General features: G+C 53.6%; 1 protein-coding gene across 1 annotated transcript in view; it reads left to right on the top strand.

The window, feature by feature from the left end:
* Positions 1 to 23391, top strand: part of OTOF (otoferlin) — a 93573-nt gene that overhangs the window by 44117 nt on the left and 26065 nt on the right. Inside the window, exons 6-12 of the mRNA XM_030311478.1 lie at positions 7996 to 8069; positions 9646 to 9772; positions 10230 to 10284; positions 16364 to 16495; positions 20058 to 20120; positions 20508 to 20592; positions 23147 to 23306. Coding sequence (XP_030167338.1) covers positions 7996 to 8069; positions 9646 to 9772; positions 10230 to 10284; positions 16364 to 16495; positions 20058 to 20120; positions 20508 to 20592; positions 23147 to 23306 — 696 coding nt within the window. The remainder of the gene's footprint in view (positions 1 to 7995; positions 8070 to 9645; positions 9773 to 10229; positions 10285 to 16363; positions 16496 to 20057; positions 20121 to 20507; positions 20593 to 23146; positions 23307 to 23391) is intronic.

Here is a 23391-nt window from a genome sequence, read left to right on the forward strand (position 1 = left end):
GGCTGAGTGTTCAAGTGAGGTCTGGCCCCGTGAAGCTCTGGGTCCCAGCAAGCCTCAGAGCCTCCCAGCGGGCCGCCATATTGAATCTCCCATGCAGTGGCTGTTTTCAGTGGCACACCCAGAGCAATGTGGATGGGGGTGTGAGGAAGAGATGGAGTGAAACCCAGGCCCAGAGAGACAAAAGGCTGGCTGAGGAACAGAACCTACCCAACCTACCCGCTGAAAACACAATGTGGACTCTAGGAGGAAAGTTCAGACCCATCCAGGCCTTCACGGAGAGGTCTCCGAGCAAGGAGGACAGAGGCCGGGCCACATCCCATCCCTACTGCTTGTGGCCGAGTGACTGAGGGCAGGCTGAGCACAGAACGCTGAAGCTTTATTATTCATGTTCGTTGTAGTCATTAATAGCGGTTGTGGTAAAATCATGAGAATGTTCTTTTTTTTTCACAGAAAGACAGTCCTTTTCCCTTCTCCATTTCCACACTCAGAGTGTGGGCCTGTGTGCGGCCCCTTTGTAGGCCCAGCGGCCTGGAGTGTGTGAGGACGGGGTGAGGCAGGCATGTTCCAGGCAGCCTGTGCTGTGCGGCACCTGGGCCTGCTATGTGCCTGAGAAGCTCCCCCGCTGGGCCAGCCTGACGGCTCTCCAAGATTTCAGAGCAAAACCGGAAGGGAAAGAGATAGAACCTCACGTTTTATTGTTCAGGTGTATCAATTCCTCCTTCCCGTTCCATCCTTGCCCAGTCCTAGGGGATACAGTTCCCCTTCCCGTTCCCCTATTGCAATGATTTTCAAATTCTTCAGGGTCATAGAGTTCTTTAAAAAAAACAATAAGCAAACAAACTTCCTTCAAAACTTGGATGGGTAACTCAGAGAAAGGCGGCCCTGTTTGGATTAATGTGAGAGTGCAGTCAGTAAATCTCCCATTCGGCCCTCATTCTCAAAAGCTCACTGGGGCTCCTGTTCCATTGGGGCAAGCCCCATGCAGCTCTCAGTGGGTCCCAATGGGGACCCATGCCTGACCTGCCCGCCTCCAAGCCAGGCCTGGGGCCAGCACAGGACTGCTGAGACTATCTCCCCTTCTCTGCAGCGAGGTGTTCTGTGACCAGCAGAGACCTGGCTAATGCTAAGTACTTTGAAAGGAATTACAAACTGACCAGCTTGCCTAATGGAAAGGACAACTGGCCAAAGCTGGACTTCAGCTGTGATCTATGTAGGCCTGTAGGTTCTGAGCTGTCGTGGCACAGAATCATGTCCCCCTGGGCAAGGCCTGTGCCAGTACAGCATGAGGAGAGGGAAAACATCACTAAAACATCTCCTAATTGTTGTCTGCTTTCTTTTCTTCATCTTCATTGCCATAGCATTAGGGAAGGATTGAGAGAACATTCCAGAAGGCTTTTCTGAAAGCCTCCCTAAAGAGGGAGAAGGGCAAGGTTCTTACCCTGCTCTGTGCCCTGAAGTGGTAGCTCTCTTATTGGCACATCCCCAGAATCTCCCTGGCCCACCCTTGCCCTCCAAGGCCGTCAGAGCCTGAGAGCTGCCCGCTCCATTGGAGGGGATCCAGGGAGGAGGTGAGGAGGAGCAGGGTGGCCCAGGCCTGGAGGGTGGCCAGGCTCATCTAACCTTGCATTCCCTGAGGCATCTGAGACCCACAGTAGAAATCACCAAGCTCTTGCCTGCGAATGGAGGAGATCAGGTGACACCCTGAGGCCTCCTCCCATTTCAAGGCTCCAGGCTCTCCTGGGCTTGGGAAGTGGCCACCCAGCCCCGCTCCTGTGACCAGGGCAGAACCTGGGAACCATCAGACCCCTGCCCAGCAGGCTTAGGCTGCAGCGAGAAGCTGTGGAGTGAGGGGGTCCCTGGGATGAGGAGGCCCTTGGGGAGTGGGGGGTCAACAGGGCCAGGGGCTAAATCTGCAAGTGTCTCTGGTCCACACCCTCTCACTCACATCCCCTTGTCTCCTCATTTCTTCCCCCTACTCAGCAAAGGCAGAGAGAAGACCAAGGGAGGCAGAGATGGCGAGCACAAGTAGGTGTCCCAGGCCAGGGTGCAGCCCGTGGGGCCCAAAGGCTCCTCACCACAGGGTGCGGATGTCGGGATGGCCTGTCTCAGAGGGCTTAGGCGTGGGCTGTCCTGGCGAAGCCAGCACCGGGGGATGGCAGGGCGAGGGAGGTCTGTCCATCTGGCCGTGAGGGGTGAGGGTCAGGGGGGGAGGGGGTGGGGGTGGGGCAGGCGTCTGGGCCTTCTGGTTTCTGCTCCCTCCTCCCTCCTTTCAACGTCTGGATTCTGCCTCCACTTCCCTGTTCAGCTCCACGCCCACGGGCCAGGCCCTTAGGCTTTCCTGTCAGGGAAGGTGTGACTGAAGGCAAAAGGGTGAGGGAGGCCCAAGAAGTGGCCACCTCCCGCTAAGAATAAAGGCAGGGCTGGGCAGGTGGGCATGAAGGCCTGGAGGCCCACAGACTCTGGGCCTGGAGTGGCCCCAGGGGTGGCTGGGGCATGAAGCCCCAGAGAGCTAAGGAGGGATGAGCATATGCGTACCCTCCCGTCTCCATCCCGCAAAAAGCTTCGTGGGGGAGGGAGAGGTCAGGGCCTGTCTGGGAGAAGGGGGGTAGGGACCCCAGATGAGAGAGGTCAGCCGCAGGAGTTGGAAAGGCTCAAGGCCTGGGGCTGATGAGTGGGTCTCAGAGGCCCCCTGAAGCACATGCCATCTCTACAACTCTCTAGCATTGTGGGGAGTTCACAGAAGCAGTAGTAGTCAGGGCTGACCGGCTGGAGGGGGCCTCTGGTCCAAAGCCCTTTCTTCGAGATGATAAATCTGAGTCCCAGAGAGGGGAAGTGACCTGCCCCGGGACAGGAGCAGAGCTAGGACGGCCACACAGGGAATTTAGCTCCCGACCCAGAGTTCACAAGAGACCTGGGGAGTTTAGAGCACTTGACTGTACTCTAAATTTAATTTAATTCTCCAAACACACCAGTGCAAGCTGAAAAGCCAAGAATGGGGTCTTTATTTTCCAGATAGGGAAACTGAGCTTCAGAGATGTTAAGGGATTTGCCCCACACTGTGGTACCAGGAAGTTAAAAACTAGTTGACAGGAGGACATCGTGGGGACACGAGGATTGTGCCTATAGGGGTCTGAGGTGGTCAGCACAGGTATGGGCTTGAGGCATCCGCCTGCATTAAGGTCCCAGGGGACTCATCGTGGATCGTTGCTTCAACAAAAGCATATGAACTCCAACTCCCACAAACAAAAGCACAACAAGACAAAGGCACCGTGGGGAAAACTCAGGCCCAGAGACCTGAAGGGTTGAGGAGGCTGTCAGGCTCTGAGCAAGGGAAGAAGAGGGAGCTTGGAGAGGGAGCCGGAGAGCTGAATCTAGGGAGGTAGGGGTGGAGGGTGAGAGATGATGGCTGAGCTGGGAGTCCCTCTTAGGGACCCGTTTCAAGGGCTCAGTTTCCCACATGGACGCTTAGACACGAGAGGTCTATTCATGAGATGTAAACGCCCTGTCTCTTCCCCAGCCTCTGGCTGAGAGTGGCGATGCCCTAGGGCCCTTCTTGATTTCCAGCTCTCCAGTCTGTCCTGGGCCAGACCCCCCACGGCCGGACTAAGAGGCACCTCACAGTGGTGAGCACCTAGTAGACCCGCAGTAAATGCTGGTTCCCTGGCAATACCTGATCTGAGTGTCTTGCCATCCCCAGTCCTCACATGGGATACAGTCAACTGGCATTTATTATTCTTATTTTCATGTGTGGGGCATTAGGAGGATTGAAAGGGGAGGGAAATGAGATTTTTTTTTAAATATTTATTTATTTTTGAGAGAGAGAGATAGAGGCAGAGTGAGAGCAGGGGAGGGGCAGAGAGGGAGGGAGACACAGGATCGGAAACAGGCTCCAGGCTCTGAGCTGTCAGCACGGAGCCCGATGCGGGGCTCGAACGCACAAACTGTGAGATCGTGACCTGAGCCAAAGTCGGACACTTAACCGACGGAGCCACCCGGCGCCCCAGAAATGAGATTTCTAAGAAGAGACTGAGCAAGTTGAAACTCTGTAGCCAGGTGAAGAAAAGCTATAAAAACAGTTTTAAAACTCTGAAAGGTTACCGTGTGGCAAAGCTGGCTAGTTTCAAGCTCTGCTGAGAAGTAAGTAGAAGCGTGTGCAAGTTGACGTAGGAAAAACGGAAGAATCCAGCCATGAAAGAACTCATGTTATCCCTTGAGTACGTGGGATGTTGGGAGAGGTTGGTCTGGGGACGTGGGAAATCTATTTCCCTGAAGCAGTTCGCTTGAGCCTTGCAAGGGGTTGGGCCATCGAGGAGAGCTGAGGAGCCAGCTCCCTGGCACACAAGGGCCCCCTTAAGTACACAAGGGCCCCCCACGCCTCCTGGTTCCACGAGGGCGCGGAGGCAAGCAGGCCAGTTTGGGGACAAGTCCTCGTGTCAAGGGCCAACCTGTCCTGCCCAGATGTGGCAAGATATTTGAAACTAACTGAAATTCAACACACTGTGAAAAAACAACTGTAGAGCCTGCAATTATGAATTAGCTATTCTTGGGGCATCGGAAATAAAAGAAATACACCCACCAAGGGGCACCAGAACACGCCCCCGAGGTTTGAAAACGTGGCTGTTTAAACAATGCAAAGCACCATAGACCCCTTTTCTCTTAGGCAGGAGTTTCTCCTGATTAGCTGAGGCCTGAGCTAGTGAGCCTGGGTTGTTCTGATTGAAGGCAGTCTCAGATCGTCAGTCACAGCCTCCAGAAGAATACACAGACCTGAGTTAATGACGCCCAGCTCACTAAGTTTAGTTCGGCCAATGTTCCCAAGTCATTCTGAATACCAAGCTCCCTCCCAGGACCCCAGCCACGACGTCCTTCTAGATCTGAGCCGTGGAACCAGCAATGAAACCATCAGATCCATAAATGAAAACAGAATTTACAAATAAGTGAACTAACCTTAAAATCTTTTCTCTAGAGGGAAAGAGCGGTCTAACTTGTGGGTGCCTGTCATTCTGACCTCAGTGAATCCAGCGATGGGGAAGCCCCAGCGGGACCGGAAATCCCCAGAGGGCCCTAGGGAGGCCCACCTTCCCTGGCTCTGGCTTCTGCTTCCCTGAAGCCAGGAGTAAGGAGCCACTTGGTGGCAAAGCATTTTTTCACTGAGCTGATTATTGGCTTGTTTTCTTCGTCTGTTCCTCACCACATTATATTTTTAGTTATTGAAGAACTCAGACCAGCTGCCGCATTTTATTTAAAAACAAGAACAAACACTCAGGACCCCAGCGTACCAGCAACCTCATCAAGGAATTACACAGTTTGGAAATCTAAGTCTTTGATACAAGCCGATAATCTTCGAACATCCCTGACTAAATTAACATTTATTTCAAAACTAACCTTTACCCTTGGCCGAGAGAAGCAGGCACGCCGTTTCTGGGAAGCGGTGCAGCACTAGGCAGAAGAGACTGTTTCTATGGTCAACTTCTGATGTGTCATCGACCAGAAAATTCCAAAGGGCAGGGAGAGCTGAGGCCATCACGCTCTAGTGCACGCTGCCCAGATGAACTGAAGAACAAAATTCGTACGAATTCTGGACTTTACATTCACCCGACACGTTCCACATTTTTCGTTAAGGGATAAATCTTCATTTAGAGATACCCCCAGGCACACAGGAGTACCGCCTGTATACCTGTCCACCGGAGATGATTAGTAAGGCAGGGTCTGGGAAGAGGGGCTTCTCCTTTGATTGACTTCAGGGAGAGAATAGTAGGATAGTACAGTTTTTTTTTTTTTTTTTTTAAAGTCTCAATCTCTGCTTCCAAATACGTTTGTTTTAAGAAATAAAGTGACTTTCAAAATCAAGGGCCATAACTGCCCAGGGGAAGCCCCAGGCCCTTTTCCACTTGGGTGGGTCCTCGGGACCAGCGTCAGAAAGCCACAAGTCATTGACCTGTGTGACGTTTCATTACCAGTCATTAACTTTCACAGCAGCCTCTTCCAAAATGCGTTGATGCTAAGACCATTTGTGAGTGAGCGCCTTCTCTGTAAGCCTGGGCGCCGTCTGTGGGGCTCTTCACAGATGGCACCCCCATCTGCACACTGCGTTGGCACACGGCCCATACGTACACCTACAAGTGCAGGCCCTGGGAACTTTTCACTGAAGTTCCGAACGGTCAGGATGGGATCGCCACTGACAGAGAAGTGCAATCCCACAGGACTCAGGACGTAGCAGTACTGGCAGAGGGGGCAGGAGCAGTGTGCTTCAACTCTAGCTCTGAGCCTCAGTCTCTTCTTGGGTTGAATGAAGAGAAGCATATGTCCCTCCCAGGATCGCTATAAAGATGAAATGAGGAAACATCTGGAAAAGGCTTTGGCCCATAGTAGTTGCTCAAGAAAAAATTATATAATGCCGTGTTGGCGTATGTATAGATACCTCCCCTTATTAGAAGGGGAGACACTTTCTTTCCCTTCTTTCCCTTCTCCTCCATTGTTATGTTCCGGACAACACGATGCTGGCCGGTATAGACACATCAGTGTTACCTCAGTCTTCCTTGACCCACCTCATGGCTTTTTAGGAAACCATGAACACACTAGTGTTTCCTAAACTGTGAGGGTTCTTGATTGCTCTTTCACTGGGATACAGACTCACAGCCCTCTATGTCTTGCCCGGAAGTAAAGAGAGCAAAGAGGAAAGAAAGGCCCAGGATTGGGGTGGGGCCAGATTTGGGGGAATAAGATTGGCCCCAACCTTGAGTAGAGGGGCTTGAGGCTTTTAGGCCATCCCTACAAGGACAGAAAGGTTTTGCCCAACCTCGCGTTACCCAGAATAATGGGTATCTTGGGATACCCATTACCCAGGGGATCTTGGGAACCAAAGTCAAGCCTCCACGGGGAGATAGACGCATGACCCAAAGGTGGGTGGGCTCTGTTGTAGGCGAGCTCAGAGTCTGAGTCTGCCCTGGCCCCCCCTGAGCCCACATGATGACAGGGCCACACCCAGGAGGAGGGAGAATGGGAAGAGAGAGTCAGGTATCCAGCTCATGAAATATTGATGGGGTAATGGAATACTGCACTTTACCCCCTGCTGATCCTACTCCGGGTCCCTCCTGGCACCAGGGATCACGGGCTCAGCTGCAGGGACATCACTGAAGGGACACTGACGACCCCTGCCCCCTTCCCTCAGCCCCCCTGACTGCGAGGCCCTTCACCTGGGGGCACAAGGCCACACCAAGCCAGAGAAAGAGGTAGGAACTATGGAGTTTGCCATACGTTCCTGGGGGTTGGTTGAAGTGGGGGGTGAGGGGGGGGATTCCGCAGTGAGCAGGGACAGGCAGAAGGGGTGGAAGCCAGCACCAAAGATGGATAGGAAAGGGCCCATCTCTTCCTTTTCGCGGGGGACCGAACAGAATCTGAGGGTGCGGAGAGATCGGGAAAGACAAGGCAAGAGTTGCACACCAGGGCCATCTGAGAACTGAGCGGCTAGTTTCAACCACATCTCAGACCTCCTCCTTGGCCTCTGCCCCTCTGATCCTGTTCCTGTCTGTCTGTCCTGATGCTTTGTCTCTGGTCATCTGGCTTTCTTCCCGACCAGCTGAGGTGGGGTGCACGGACAAGGAAGACGAGCTCGGAGGCATGGTGGAACTCAGAGCTCTGAGACTGGACTGAGGGAGCTGAGGACAGCCCAGGACCCGGGAGGGCTCCACTCAAAGTCGTTCTTTCCAGCCCAAGATCTCCTTCTCTGATCCCTGGGCCCTGACCCGCTCTTCAGTGGTGTGGAGGCATGAGAAAGAAGGAAGCAGTGGGGTCTCCTCTCTGCCCTAATTCCCCCTCGTGGCTCCCGCTTTAGAAAGGTTGGCCCCCACGCTATCTCAGGACCGGTACGTGAGGGGCTGGAGTATGAAGTTCCCTTTCTCTTACGTGTTGTCTCGGGTTTTGCTCTCCTGTGTTTGTGTGTCTTCCTCCCGGCGTCCATCTCCCTCCATCTCATTCTGGCGGCTCGCCTCACAGAGCTGGGAGAAGTGTGTTCTCCGCCATGAAGCTCGGCAAGAACCGGTCCCACAAGGAGGAACCCCAAAGACAAGGTACAGACGCGCCCCCAGCCAGGCCAACCCCCGGGCCATCTCTGCGCACCTGACGGAGACCAAACCCCTCCCCTCCGCGGGCAGCGCCCCAGCAGGCTCGCCTGCGATTGGCCGGCGAGGCCGCTTAGGTGGGCCCTAGCCTCCCATTGGCTGCCGGCAGAGCCGGGCCCTGAGGGTGGTCTTCAGGAAGGGGGCGCTCCTGGCACAAAGGGTGGGAAGGGCATCGCCACTGGTCTAGAATTTAGCAGTACTCTCTGGTGGGCCTGTGTTTGAAAGGCTCCTCGCGCCCTCTCTGCTCCCCACACCCCCCACCTTTTTTCCTGCACACAGAAGCCTAGAGATTGTTCATTAGAGAAGGGAATAACAAAAAACAAAACAAAACGAAACAAACAAACAAAAAAAAAACAAAACGAAAGTGGCTTGGCCACTTCCCTATTTCTGGGGAAAAACCAGCGTCCCAGGACCGCTTACCCAGTGGCAAGACTCACTGCCCTGTCTTTCCCCGTGCCTTCTCACAAGGCTGCAGGGAAAGCCCTGGGGGAGAGAGGCAGGGTGGAGCCTGGGAGGCTGAAGTGACCCGTGGCCCTGGGAGGCGGGGGGGGGGGGGGGGGGGGGGGGGGGGGGATCGGGAGAAGACGGGAGAGAATTGGATCAGATAAGGAAGCAATGTGGAGCTTTCCCACCCAAGTCTGTCGATCACATGCCCTCCTTCAGAGCTCCTGGCTTCCCCCCTTAGCATCCCCTGGGTGGCCCACTGGCCCCAGCATCTCTCTCCCTCTTGCCGCCATGCCAATTCTAGCGGTGCCCTTCTCCTTCAGACTGGAGAGGGTATGGCTGCTGGCTGAGGCCCAAACCTACCATTCTTCCGTGGTTGCTCAGCATGGTCAATTCTTCATCTCATTGGATATTACACCTCAGCGCAGCGTTAGGGTGTGAATTCCATCGGCTATTTTACATGGATGAGTTACTTCTTAAGCTTCAGTTTCCCAATCTGTGACGTGAGAATAGTGCCTATCTTGACAATACATGGACATGAGGACAGGAGATACGTGCACGAAGTGCCTGGCATTGTGCCTGGCATAGAGTAGCCTCTTGATAAACAGTAGCCATCGTTTGAAAGGTACATAAGTATGGATTTTTTATTGCCCCTCCCTTCTTCCACAAAGGGTATTCAGTGCTTATGTAAGAAATACACAACAAGAGTTACATTCAATCAAAATACAAAAGCAAGACTAGGGGTACCTGGCTGGCTCAATCAGGAGAGCATACATACGGCCCTTGATCTCAGGGTCGTGAGTTTGAGCCTTAGGTTGGGTGTACAGATGGCTTAAATAAATAAACTTTAAAAAAAATCTTTAAAAAAAAATTTTAAGAAGCGAAACTAGATATAATATCAATTAAAATCAAAGATCAAGATCAGGTGGGAAACACTGCGGATAAACGGGCCATACATTCTAAGCAGATACTGCCAAGGAAGCCCGGAAATTGACTGTTAGCTTCCTGGATAGCAAAGCGCAAGGGGAAAGACAGTCACTTGTTCCACCATCCAGCCCACCTAATGGCCTTTCTTCTGCAGACGAACCGGCCGTGCTGGAGATGGAAGACCTTGACCGCTTGGCCGTTCGGCTGGGGGATGGGCTGGACCCTGACTCTGTGTCTCTGGCCTCTGTCACAGCTCTCACCACCAATGTCTCCAACAAACGGTGAGCACACGGGAGCCCCGCAGCCCAAACCGCCTCCGCCTGTTCAGGCAGGACCCAGCTTGCCGTGTGTGGAATTCGGATGGGGAAGAACCAGGGTCCCTGGGCGGCTTCTTCCTAACCCTGCCCCTTTCTTCTTTTCCTGGATGTCTCTCACTCCTACAAAGGCAGGAGGCTGCTCCCAAGTCATTGCACGCCCAAGGGCCAAGGGGGATCACAGAGCTGCCCCGCACACATCTGAACCTGTTGACCTACTATCTCTCCGTCACTGTGCCGTTAATCCTCTCTGTTGGGGCCTCTGAAAACAATTAATCCCCATTCTTTTGGACAGTCTTGGAGTATACGAATACCATGATTCTGTCCTCTGCCCTTCGCCAAGGTCCAACCAGTGCCAGTGCCCTCCTCCTCCCCTGCAAGCAATCCCCTTACGCCGGGCCTGACGGTACCTTCTCCTCCTCAGATCCAAGCCAGACATTAAGATGGTGCCAGGTGCCGGGCGGCCCGTGGATTACCAGGTAGGCGGGGCAACTAGAGGCATCGCTCTGAGACTCCACTCCAGTGGGTGGTTCTGGCCAGGCGTGCATTATAAATTTTTTTTTCAATATTTATTTATTTTTGGGACAGAGAGAGACAGAGCATGAATGGGGGAGGGGTAGAGAGAGAGGGAGACACAGAATCAGAAATAGGCTCCAGGTTCTGAGCCATCAGCCCAGAGCCTGACGTGGGGCTCGAGCTCACGGACCGCGAGATCGTGACCTGGCTGAAGTCGGACGCTTAAGCGACTGCGCCACCCAGGCGCCCCAAGGCGTGCATTATAGACTCTGGATGCATGGGTCTGAGGGTCACAGAGAACCACAAGCTCAGTGTAAGTTCCCAAACTAAGCTCGTTTCCGGGAGGCACTCGGAACTAGAGAGGTACAAACCTAAAGAGCTTAAGAATTCTGCTTATGCAGAGGACTTTGTGTCCAGCACTGGACTTCATCAAGTTGGAGGGACCTGGAAAAACCCTAAAAAGACCAAGGGGCACCACTATCTATCATATACGTCTCTGAAGAAAGATTTTTTGATGTGCTTTTTAAGATTGTTGTTTCCATTGTTTGTAATGCCAGAAGTAATGTAATGTCAATCTTGGTTATCCATAGATGGTGAGAATGTGGGTGGGTTTTTTTTTTTTTCTTTTTCTTCTCTGGTCTCTGAAATTAACGCTTAATGTTTCTGTTTGTATGTTTCTAAAACTGGAGACAAAATGACTGAGATAGGGAGAAATTTGAAGCTGTAGGATTGTTAATGTGGCCACAGTGCAGGCAGGATGTGTCACGAGCAGGGCTGAGCTGTTGAGAGAGGGCCACACAGCGTGTCTGAACCCCAGTACAGCCCTCCAGGCCTGGGGCCCGATCATGGGCTTTGCAGGGCCACACCCCCAATTTTGTTTCTTCTTGCGGAGTTGATCAGAGCCTGAGATACTCAGTTACACTAACACAATCCACGATGGACTAACGTACAAGCCAGAAGCACCTCGTACTTATTTATAAACTGGAAACAGGAAGGGCCCATGGATGACCCATTGCTCTAGACCCTTCACTTGGGGTCTAACAAGACCCAGATATGGGTCAGAGGCCTGGGCATTCCTAGGACTGAGTGAGTGTGCTCACTGGTCAGAGGAAACAGCCTTTAGGAGACCCCGCCTGGCTACCACTGTAGCGCCTGCCCAAAGTGTCAGAACCCGGGCCCAGAATCAGAGTGAGCCTCCTCTCCCAGGTTAGAGCTTTATCTCTGAACGCTCATCTCCCCGACCCTATGCACACCACCCCTTCTTCAAGGCGACAGCCCCCCGGCCACTTCGTTCAGGTGATGATATAAAGGACGAGGAGATATCTGTCTTTGTATCAGGTGCATCTGGTCATGTTTTCTCAAGGACACACCTTGTCTCCCTTAATCCTCGCTTCAGTTTGTTTTCAACCAGTTGGTGGCCATCTTTCCAGGTGCTTGAAAATTAGCCCCAAGCAGTGTCAAGTGGCCCTGGCCCTGGCCCTGTGGTTTAGACAGCCTCAAGCCACTGGGCTCCTTGGAGGTTTGGGAAATGCCGCCCCCTCACCTCTCCGCCAAAACCCAAACACAGAATATCGTAAGACGTTTGAAGGCTTTTCTAGGGGGCTGGGCCCAGGGCTCTGCTCCTCTGTTTTCTGAGAACAGGAAAATTCCAAAGGACAAAGATCTGTTTGTCTTTGTATTTCCAGATACTGTTTCCTTTACAGTGTCACCGGCCTGCCACATAAAGGCACATAGAAAATGGTTAATATAACTGTTATTTTCTAGAAGGCTTACAGGTACTATGCTAGGAACTGTGTGTGTGTGTGTGTGTGTGTGTGTGTGTGTGTGTTTTCCATTTAAGTTAATGTAATTCTTACACCCTCCTAAATATAAGTATTACTACATTTCATAGGTGAGAAACTGAGGCACAAGGAGAGTAAGGAGCTTACCCTAGGTCACACAGTTATTCAAAGGTCAACTCAGGGTTCAAGTGCAAGGGTGTCCAACTGAAGCAGTCCGAGTGACTAATTTCTTTCTAATTGAGCCTCTTGGACAGTCACCCCCTCTGGTTCCCGCCCCCCCCCCCATTTATCTTTGGCTTACTACCTACTGCTTGTTTTCAAAGCTCTTTCAAACTGCTTCCTGACAGAGACCTTTATTAAGTGGACCCCAGTTTCCCCGCCAAAGACTTTGCAAACATCCTGAATTGAACAGAACAGTTGCCGTATTTAACCGAGTAACACAGTATTTTCTGACAGGCTCGTTCACATCTCAACTATAAGTATCGACACACTTGGACAGAGCGCTCTGAGGGTACGAGCGTGGATTTATTCTTACCTCTAATAAATACAATGTAGAAAGCAAGAAAACCTACCAAAGGAATGTCACTCTCTGGAGAACTTGGCTTTGCCCAGTTAGAAAGACCTGAGAAAGCGCACCCAGCTGTGGGAGGAGAGGGACTTAGATGAACTCAGATCTGGGAAGGACCCCGAGGACTGGGAACAGGGAAAAGGCCATGGCATACCCATCCCCTTTGTTTCTTCTGGTTAGAATGTATGTAATGTGCAAACCCTTTCCTGATTATTGGCATCTCCAAGGTGAGAAGCCACATTCTCATCCCAGCGAATATGCAGTTTCCCCCACCAGAGTGAGCAAATCTGAGCACTTAGCAGACATGTTCTCGGTGGGTCATGGGGTCCTGAGTGTGTTCCCTGCCCTCTCTTCTCGGTGCCAAGACCTAATACATTCTCACCTCTGTATCATCTCCCTGCCACTGACCCTCAACCCCAGCCTCAAATGCAATATTGCACCCACTTCCTGTCTGATCTCCCCACCCTCATAATGCCTCCTCCACTCCAACCTCTATGCCACCACTGGACTGATCTTCTCAAAATGCATATCTGGCCATGTCCCATCTCAGCCATCTGGAGATGAGAAAAGGCAAAGGGTGTTTCAGAAGGGCAGCTCTCACAGGCCTGCCACCTGCTGTCTCCAGCTCCCCGCCAATGTTCTTGCGGCACAATCGGATTCCTTGGAAGCAGGTCACAGAGCACCATGACTCTTGGGTTCTTCCAGGACAGAGGTATAGGTTTACAGTCAGCACTGTTCCTTGTGACGGCCTCATGAAGCCACCTGGAGATTAGGCCCCTTATCTTGGAAGGAGAGGGCTGAATAGGCAATTACCAAGAGTCTCCCCGATCAGCTGATCAGTCAGGCCCTTCATGGGTCTATTTGCCTTCTCATCTTCTACCCTGGAAAAATCAAGTCCTCTGCTGATGATTGGAGAATGGGAGGAAAGGATGGCCAATCCCCTCCCTCAAAATTTGTTTTATTTGTTTTATATTTATTTTTAATTAATTAATTTTTAACTTACATCCAAGTTAGTTAGCATCTAGTGCAACAATGATTTCAGGAGTAGGTTCCTTGATGCCCCTGACCCATTTAGCCCATCCCCCCTCCCGCCACCCCTCCCGTAACCCTCAGTTTGTTCTCCATATTTATGAGCCTCTTCTGTTTTGTCCCCCTCCCTGTTTTTATATTATTTTCGTGTCCCTTCCCTTATGGTCATCTGTTTTGTCTCTTAAAGTCCTCGTATGAGTGAAGTCGTATGACATTTGTCTTTCTCTGACTGACTAATTCAAAATTTGTTTTAAATTTCAAGTCCAAGTGACATATGCCCCTCCCCCCCCATAGAGCCCCAGGTGGGGGATGGGGATGCAGCAGGAATAACACTCCCCTCCCCCACCAACACCACACAGTAACCTCAATGGTTTCAGGGTTCCCTGCAGGGCCACCCCTCAGCTGGCCACCCCTCCAGCACCTTCTGGAGCCCTTCTCTTCCCATGCCCCCACCCTTTGCTCCTTTCAACCCTCTGCCCTCCTCCCCTCCCCACCCTTTCCCTCCTGGGTGTCAGAGCTCCAACCAGGGTTGCTCACCATTGTTGGCTCTGCTCAGTAGAAGAAGGTGGAGACTTTGGGTCCTGAGAAGGAGGAGAGGGCAAAAACACTGGCATCACGCCTGGGCCTCTGGATAAAAACCATAAAAACTAACCAACTGCTCACATTTGGAAGGTTAATCTCTTGATGGCATATCTTACTGCCTTATTATGCCAAAACTGTGTCTGTCTACTTTCCAGTCTTGAGTTACAGAAAGTGTTTTTATTTTTTAATGGAGGGGGTTAATTGTGGGAAAATCTGATGAGTTTTTTTTTTTTAAGCCTTTGGCATACAAACTTTCATAGAGGTTAAAACCCTATAAACTACTGTGCAAGAATATTCCAGAAGGACTTGTAGTGCCTGCCTACTCTCTTCACAGGCAACTTCCCAGAGCTAAGTTGATTAGCTATATTTCCTTTTTAGCTCCCTGAAGAAATGGTAATTATTAAACTTCTCCAGAGCTCTGGAGTCTGAGCTTCATTGCCTTTGGCACTTCAAGTTCCAAATAGAAATGCTTACTTTCGTAGTTCAAGTGTTGCTTCAATTAGTAAATATTCAGTCTCCAGTTCTGTATACTTTCTTGGCAATGTTCTCATTGGCACTGAAGTTTTTATTTTTCTTAACAGCGTTAGTTTTGATGTGTGGATTCTTCTTGGCCCTTGGAATATTTATAAGACTTTGATGGATACAGTGGATGATCATTTTCATGGTTACAGTTTTTTTTTTTTATGAAACGGGAACATGATTTTCTTGAGTAAAATCGTATTTAGAAGTTGCATCGAAGCACAACGATTGAAATACCAAATCTCCAAGATGAGAAGTATAAAAAGTAAGGCCCACAGTTTCACTGGAGGAATGAGCTGAGGTAAATGCTAACACTAGCTTAGCACAGGCTGTTTTGTTGAAACGCAAGTTCGAGAGAGTCAAACAGAACGATCGTAAGCATCTACAGGACCCTACCTATTTGGGAGACTTTGAGAAGCCATTTATAACAATAGCTCATATTTTCTAGAGCTTGTTTATGAGGCACTGTGACACACATTATCTCATTTAACCTTCACCCAACTTTGTGGATGGATGGTGTTTCCACTTAGAGCTCACTCCGTGAGCCTGCACGGGTGCCTCCTCTCACCCTTGGTCATGTATAAGGTCTGGGGCTGAATGCCAGCCCAGCCAACCCAAACCTGTGCCTCTTTCTATTTTGTCATGGCCACCCCAATGGGGACTGACACCTCCAAATCCAAAGCAAGAACTGATGGCTTAAAATGAAGGTTCAGCGGGCACCTAGGTGACTCAGTCGGTGAAGCGTCCGACTCCTGACTTTAGTTCGGGTCATGATCTCACAATTCGTGAGATCAAGGCCCACATCAGGCTCTGCACAAAGTGCAGAACATGAACATTTGTTGAATGAATGAACAACTTAAAAAGGGCTTCCCAGCATAGACGTAAGATTCCAGGGAGCTGGACGCCCCCTGGAAAGACACAGAACCTACAAAACACACAGCGTCAAGCCAGGAAAGGTGGCTCAGGTTCCCAAAGAGATTAAACAAAAGGGGGAAACCAGGAATGTGGAAAGCGGGGTGGGTGGGGGGAATTCCAGAAACACGAAGCACTCTCAGAGGCCTGCAATCTTAAAATGAGAGATGCTGGGGCAGGAAATTAAAGGCACATCAATGAAGACATAGAAAGCTTAATCCCTGAGCGCATGAAACCCAGGGAGTGGTTTGCAGCCCTCTAGGCGGTGGAGCCCTGGAGACTGGGGGAACACTTGAAATCCCTGCGAGCTTTGAAAATACTGATGCCTGGCCCCACTGCCCAAGGTTGGATTGGGCCGGCCTGGAGTTTGGCAGGGACACCAGAGACCCTGGTTTTTAACCAGCGCCTTTCTCCTCCCCGCTGGTAACTGCAACACACACTTCCAGCTTATCCAGCCCACGCCCTTCCTTATAAATGAAGACACTGAGGCTTAGTGGGGAAAAGAGCCCGGGATCCACAGCAGATTAGAGACAGTGCTCGGGCTGGAACCCAAGTCCGTTGTTGGCTCCCTGCTCCTGGGCCCTGACTCCAGGAGGACGAGCGGCAAGGCTCACGCGGCTTACCTCTGGCCTCCCCCTCTCCCGCCCGAAGGTCAGCATCACTGTGATTGAGGCTCGGCAGCTCGTGGGCTTGAACATGGACCCCGTGGTGTGCGTGGAGGTGGGCGACGACAAGAAGTACACGTCCATGAAGGAGTCCACTAACTGCCCCTACTACAATGAGGTCAGTGCCCCGTGGCCCTGGGTGGGGGGATGAGACTTCCCTAAATGTAGCAGGAGGCTGGGCTCCAGCCACCGGCACCCCCCCAAGGCCCACTAGGAGCAGCTGGGAGTCAAGGGGCAAGAAGGGCTCCCAGCAAGGGGGACCGTGGCCCGTGCTGTTACAACTCATTAAGCCCATTTTACACGAGGGGACATTGAAGGTCCTGAAGAAAGTCCTTGCCCAGATGCTAAGGGCCAGAGTCACCCTGTCTGCCGGGCTGCCTCCATGGTGCCTGAACCTCTGTGGGGATCCTCCCAGAGCACTGGCCTTGACTCTTAGGGCATGAGAGAAAAAAAGCCCACAGGCCCGCCCGGCTGGGACACCAGTGCTCAGGAAATCCCCAGCCCCCAGCCCCACGTAGCGACCTTCCCAGGAGTCAGGAAATTCCGCCTCCACATCTCTGATCTTACATCAGGGCACATCCCTCACTGGAAAAGCCTCCAACGTAGATAAGAGTCTGCTTTCCCTTAATGGATACGGAGACAGGTGCCCCTGGCCTTCCATGGTTATTTGATGTGGCAAAGCCACGTTTGGCTGACTCAGAGGCTCACTTCGCACCCGCCCCGCACACCTCGTGTTTCGTCCAGCTTGCTTCCTCTGTCCCAAGAAAACAGAGCTGCTCGCCCCACTCTGTGTGTCCCCAGCAAACTCCTACTCACCCTCCAGAGCCCAGGCCAGGTGTCCTTGCCGTGGAGCGGTCCTCCTTGCACTCTCTGGGTCAGAAGTCAATGCACTTCTTTTTCTGTGGCAATAACGTCTCTGAATTGCGGTTGGTCCTTCGTGTCTCTGTCCCTGGTGGACTGGAGGCTCCCGGTCTCCTGCATCACTGTGGCCCAGCCCAGAGCCTGGCGTGTCCCTGGAAGCGTTGGGTAACACTTTGCAGATGGTTACTCCCTCCCCCCCCCCCCCCCCCCCCCCCCCCCCCCCCCCAGGAGAGAACCAAACATTGCTGAGTATGTGATGCACTTCAAGCCCATGCCTGGCAACGCGGGGGCCGCAAAGATGACAGTTTTTGCCCGAACAGGCCACCGCCTACTTCTAGCCTAGAAACAGTTTCCCAAACCCCATGTTTATATGCACCAAGACTATTCCTTCCGCTCACGTGAATCTTAAATTTGTTCTCTATCACGTTTGTTCTTTTTCACAAACCCAGGTAGCTCTGATTTAATTTCTGTTTCCTCTAAACCAGGGTTTCTCAAACTCATCACTGTGGACATTTGGGGCCGGTTTTTGGTATAAGGGGCTGGACTGTGAATGGTGGGATGTCGAGCGGCAGCCCTGGCTCCTACCCACTCGATGCCAGTGGCAACCCCCACCGGTCTCCGGGCCTTGCCAAATGTCCCGCCCCATCGCCCCCGTTGAGAACCACCACTGCAAATGATCTTCCCGTGATTCCTCCTGGTCCCAAAGTGGGGCTTTCTTTTCTTTTGCTTCTTGTCCTATGCCATGTTCCTCTTCATTGAAAAATATCCCTGGTCCCAGAGGTGTACTACTTCTGGCTAATTCTCCGAGTTGGCAGGAAGCTTCCTTTGACTCCACTCAACGCAAGGGAGGGAGATGAGAACAATCAGCACGACTTAGCAGACTTCTAGGTGGTTAGACAAGGGAAATATGCTCGGGAAACATAAGGAATATGACCACAAGACCACTCCGAGAGTGCAAAATTCTGGTTCTAGCTTGGCTAGCTCGCTCTGCAAGGGCTGACACAGCTCTGAGACAGCTGGCCTAGCCTTCGCCTCCTGCCCAGCTCGAGACCTGTCTTCATGTGGAGGGAGGCTCACGGCCATTGCCCTCCTAGAACAGCCTGACTGCTCAAGTCCAGGCCAAGACCCCTTCTCCGTGGGCACATCTGGTCCAAGTCACTGGCATCTTCCTTCTGCCTAAACCACCTCTCCCCTCTGCCCTAGATCCTTCTCTTTCTTCTTCCCATAGAATTTAGCATTACCCACTCCACTCAGTGCCCCCAACTCTGCCTTCACTTTTCCCTCAGCTCCTCTTTTGCCTATAAGGTGTTCTGCTCTTGAATATTCTCTCCGAGTACAACTAGGGGAAACCCCACTGCTCAGGGACAGGAACTAGAAGTCTGTCTGTCTATCCACCCACCCACCCCTCCATCTAGCCGTGTCTTTCCCAATCCCATGTACTTCCTAGTGACCACCCCTTTCTGTCCTCACACTCACAGTCCAACTATGTGGGCTGTCCCCACTGCCTCTCTTCCCAGTCATGCCTCGATCTCTGCCCCCTGGCTTTACTGAAACTGTCCTCCTCTGGGTCACCAAAGACCATGCGGTCCCTAAGCATAAGTCCACGTGCCTCTCTCTTGACTGCCCAGCCCTTTCCATCCTCTCCACGACCCACCCCCCCTCCCCCGCCCTAGGGGCCTCTCTGTTCCTTTCCCCTTCTCTCCAGCCCTTCCCCCACTGCCTTTTCTGACATGCTCCCTGTGCCCTCTGCTGCTTCTTGGAGCCCTGCCCTGGACCGGTCCCTTCCAGTTCTCTCCTTGGGTACCGCCCCCAGCCCCAAGGCGTCAGTTGTCACCTGCGTGTCTAGATCTCCACCCACCTCTCCAGAGCTTCAGTGCCCCCGGCCAGTGCCACCCGGACATGTTGCGTCACACACAGCAGTTGGCGTGTACGGGGCACTGACCACGTGCACTCATGGGTTGAACATTTAACAAGGGTCAGCTCGTTCAGACTTCACGACCAGGCCTCCAAACCCCGCCCCCCCTTTGATGGTGCCCCTGGGGCAGTTCAACACGGCAGGCAGCCCCGAGCACTATCCCAGGGTGGTAAACTGAGACCCAGGGAGGAAGCGATTGGCCTAACAGTAAAAACTCGGTCGGTCTGGTTCTAAAGGCAGCACTCTTACCCACAGTGCTCTAGTGTGAGTCCCCAGAAGCCAGGAACAGACTCTCCTTAGACATTGACCCAAAGCCTGTTGGCAACGTTTCTTCCTTGTCTCTGCCCACACATTCACCAAAGCAGTGGTCCCTCTGTGTGCTGCCCCCACTCTCGTTCCTGGCACCTGCACACCAAGGCCAGGAGAAATGGGGCAGGGGGTGAGTGGCAGCTCCCAGCTCAGGGAGGCAGTTCACACCCACCACATTTTACATTTACAGCAAATTAGGTGCCTTCACAGCCTTATTTTACATTTCAACGCTGCTGAAATCAGGACAGACCTTCTAGGCAGTAGAGCATCGTGGCTTAAGGGCGCTGTGTTGCCTGTATTAACTGCACGGTATCTTGTGGTATCTTACCGAGGCTCTGAGCTGGGTGTCGTTACTCCCATTTCACAGCTCAGGAAACAGATTCAGACAGGGTGCTGCCCAAAGCCACACAGCTCCCACCTGCCGCGGGGTCAGGGGGGACCAGTGGCGACCACCGCTGCTCGCCTGAACTTCGGGGCTCAGGTGAAATGGCCAGAGTGCAAACGGGCACTGCTAGGAGGGAGGGACTCATCACTGCCCTAGGCCGTTAGCCGCTGTCCGCTGGGTGAGAGCAGCTCTGGGTCCTTCCCCCTCTAGTACTTCGTCTTCGACTTCCACGTCTCTCCGGACGTCATGTTCGACAAGATCATCAAGATCTCGGTGAGTGGGGAGCCACTAGCTCAAACTGCACCTTTGTGTGCCCTCCAAAAGGACACCCCTCCGGGCGGACCAACCATTAAAAGGCAGCCCCGTGCCCAGACACACAGCCGGGCTGATTTGGGCCCCTGTCACCTGTTTAGCCAGGTGCCTCTGTATAGGGTCTGACCTAGTGACCCGTACCTGGCAGTCAGCAAAAATGAGGGCAGGAGAGATTGATGCTGAGCCTCAGCGAGCCGTCCCTGCCCTGCCAAATGCCCTCCCGCTTCACCGAAAGGCTCCATGGCCCAGAAAGACAGGTGGTGCCACCATCAGACCACCTCACCCCTACCCCGCGGAAAGCCTCAGCCCTGCCCCACCTGACTGGGGGCTGGTGGTTCTGCCCGGAAGGTGATTCACTCCAAGAACCTGCTGAGAAGCGGTACCCTGGTGGGGTCCTTCAAGATGGATGTGGGAACTGTGTACTCCCAGCCTGGTGAGTATCTGTGCCCACAGCTCAGCAAGTGTGGCACTCGCCGTCCTTCCCGCCCTGGTGATCCCTGGGCCAAGCCTGGCCAGGACCATAAAGTCAGTGTGAGGCCACTGGGGGGCGTGGCATGATGGGGTGCTGCACACGGCCGCAGTGACTACCTGTGTTCAGGCTGCCGGATTCACAGGAGCCCCGCAGGGTAAGGGCATCGCCCCCTTTTTTTGGCCTGAGGGGCCCGGGGCTCAGAGAAGCGCTGGGGCTTCCCCCCAGTCACCCAGTCGGTCTGGGGCGAAATCAGGTTGTGTGACTCCAGACGCCCACGGAGCCACACTGTCCTCCCCACAAATGCAGTGTGGCGGCTTCTGAGGGATGCGGGGCCCGCCGACCATCCATCGAGGGACCAGGGCCTCCCGAGAACAGCCATGAGGGGCTGTGGTGACTAGTGGCATTGTGGGTCCCCGCGGGCCGACACTGGATGCGGTTGGTGAGGGAACCCTGAGGGGTGGCCCAGAGGACTCGTGAGGCATGGGCCGGGCAGGGGAGGTGCCCTCAGCCTCCCAGATGATGATGACTGAGCACATGGCCAGCTCGGGAACCACGGGCATCCAAGCCGGCACCGGGCCCCAGCCCGTGTCCCTGAAGTGAACCCACCACTCAGGAGGCAATAACGACTCCATTGGGCCCTTGGACAGGGACAATACAATGTCACCCAGAGTGTCATATTTGACCCTCACGAAACAGGGAGGTAGGCATCAGCGTTCCTTCCCATTTTACAGATGAGACAAAGTGCCACTAAACTATTAAGTTAAATAAATTGGCGATTTCTTCCGGTTCGACCTCGTAGACATTCGGCTGGTGCACGCTCTGTGACTTAGACTAGGGAATCGGAGCCCAGACCCAAGGTGATACACACAAACATCACAAAATCATAAACACTCAACCTGCAAGAGACCTTAAAACATCCAGTCCAGCTTTTCTATGAAGATGAAGAAACTGAGGCCCAGGGTACTGAAGAGACTTGCCCGCAGCCTCCTGGGAGTAGAACCTGGTCTCCCGGCTGCCAGGCCAGCCTTTTCCACTGCCACACACACGCCGTGGTCCTCAGCAGAGGGTGGCCCCGGTGACCATTAGCGCTGTAGGGAGCAGGGAAGAGGGCCAGTCTCGATCCGGTGCCTGCCGGGGAAGCAGTCCCCACTGTGGGCCGTGGGCTGGCGTGACACTGGCATCCTTGAGGAGGCATCCCAGCGCCGTACGGGTAGCAGGGGTTTGGAGCGTGAGTGAGGAGCCTGACGCGGGCCCCTGGGCTTCCCGGCGGTAGAGTTCCGGTGAGGGAACCACCGCCACTCAGGGAGCACCTGTTAAGTGCCAGGCACACGGCTATTGCACACCGTCCCAGCGGGCCTACCCCCCACGGCCCCGTGTAGACATCATCACTGCGTTTCACCGGCAGGAAAACAGGCTCAGCAAGCTTACATAGCGGGTCCAGGGAAAGGAAAAGAATGCGAACCCAGGCCCAGGGGGGCCCAAAGTCCAGGCTCTCCGCTAGGGTAACCCACCGCCAGATTTGCTGCTCCTCCTGAATCTGTTCCTGAGCCTGGTACCCTTCAGAGGAGCCTGAAGCCACATGGCCCCTTCAGCTGGGGCACTGATGTCTGCACTCTGATGGCCTCTGTTTTGGCCTGACCTCCCCGATGAGTCCCTGGTCGCTGACCCAGCCACGGAGTCGCTGGAAGCACGATGCCAGGGGCACGGGACTCCTGGGTGCTGCTGGGAGTCAGTGGTAGCAGGATCTTATGGAGCTGGTAGGCTTTCCCGGGGACCGGGGCCTGTTTTCACCCTGGCAGGACCACATTTGCGCCATCAGATGCAGCCTCGGGACACTGCTCAGTCACCACTGCTCCCTGCTGGAGATGAGGAAGGGTCGTACGAGGCCACGCCCATCCTCTGGTACCTCGTAGAGGAGGCCTGGAGTGCTTGCAACCTCCCAGCCCAACAAGCCTTCCCTGGCGGGTGTCAGAGAAGTTCGAATGGGGGAAGGGTAGGAAGGAGCCATTCCAAGCTCAGAGAACCGCAGCTATAAAGGCAGAGGGGTATGAAGAGCGCCTCGAATTGTTCAGAGAGGAGTAAGCAGCCAGGCCCCACAGGAGCACAGGGGCAGGGCGGGATGAGTGGGGTGAGCCGGGCAGGGCTGAATCGGGAGGCCCCACAGACGACGCCAAGGTCCGTGGTCTAGATACCCCAAGCACTGGCGAGCCCCAGATGGTTCGAAAGGAGGAGTGAGGGAGGGGAAGCCTCTCTGAAGGTTCTGTCCGGCAGCTGTGTGCAGGTTGTCCGCAGGGGTGGGCTAGGAGGGCTGCAGGCCAAGAAACCAGTCTGGAGGGTCTTCTCTTCAAAGACACCACACTCAGGGATGCGGGACCTTGTCCCAGCTGCTCACCCCTCTGGGAGCCTCTGTCTCCTCCTGGCCATGCTGGGGACCGGGGGCCTAAAGACGCTCGGCCCCGCCGCTCTGCAGCTGTCCCAGGGCGGCAGGTGCAGTCCCCACCCCTCGCCACTGCAGAGCACCAGTTCCACCACAAGTGGGCCATCCTGTCGGACCCCGACGACATCTCCGCCGGGCTGAAGGGCTACGTGAAGTGTGACGTGGCCGTGGTGGGCAAGGGGGACAACATCAAGACGCCCCACAAGGCCAACGAGACAGACGAGGATGACATTGAAGGGTGAGGCTCCCATCCCGCCACAGCCCCTGGACACCTGACCTAATCCTTCCTTTCCCCAGCAGGAGACCTTGGGGAGGACTTGGCC

Source organism: Lynx canadensis, chromosome A3 (assembly GCF_007474595.2).
Source record: "Lynx canadensis isolate LIC74 chromosome A3, mLynCan4.pri.v2, whole genome shotgun sequence".
In the NCBI taxonomy this organism is placed as follows: Eukaryota; Metazoa; Chordata; class Mammalia; order Carnivora; family Felidae; genus Lynx; species Lynx canadensis.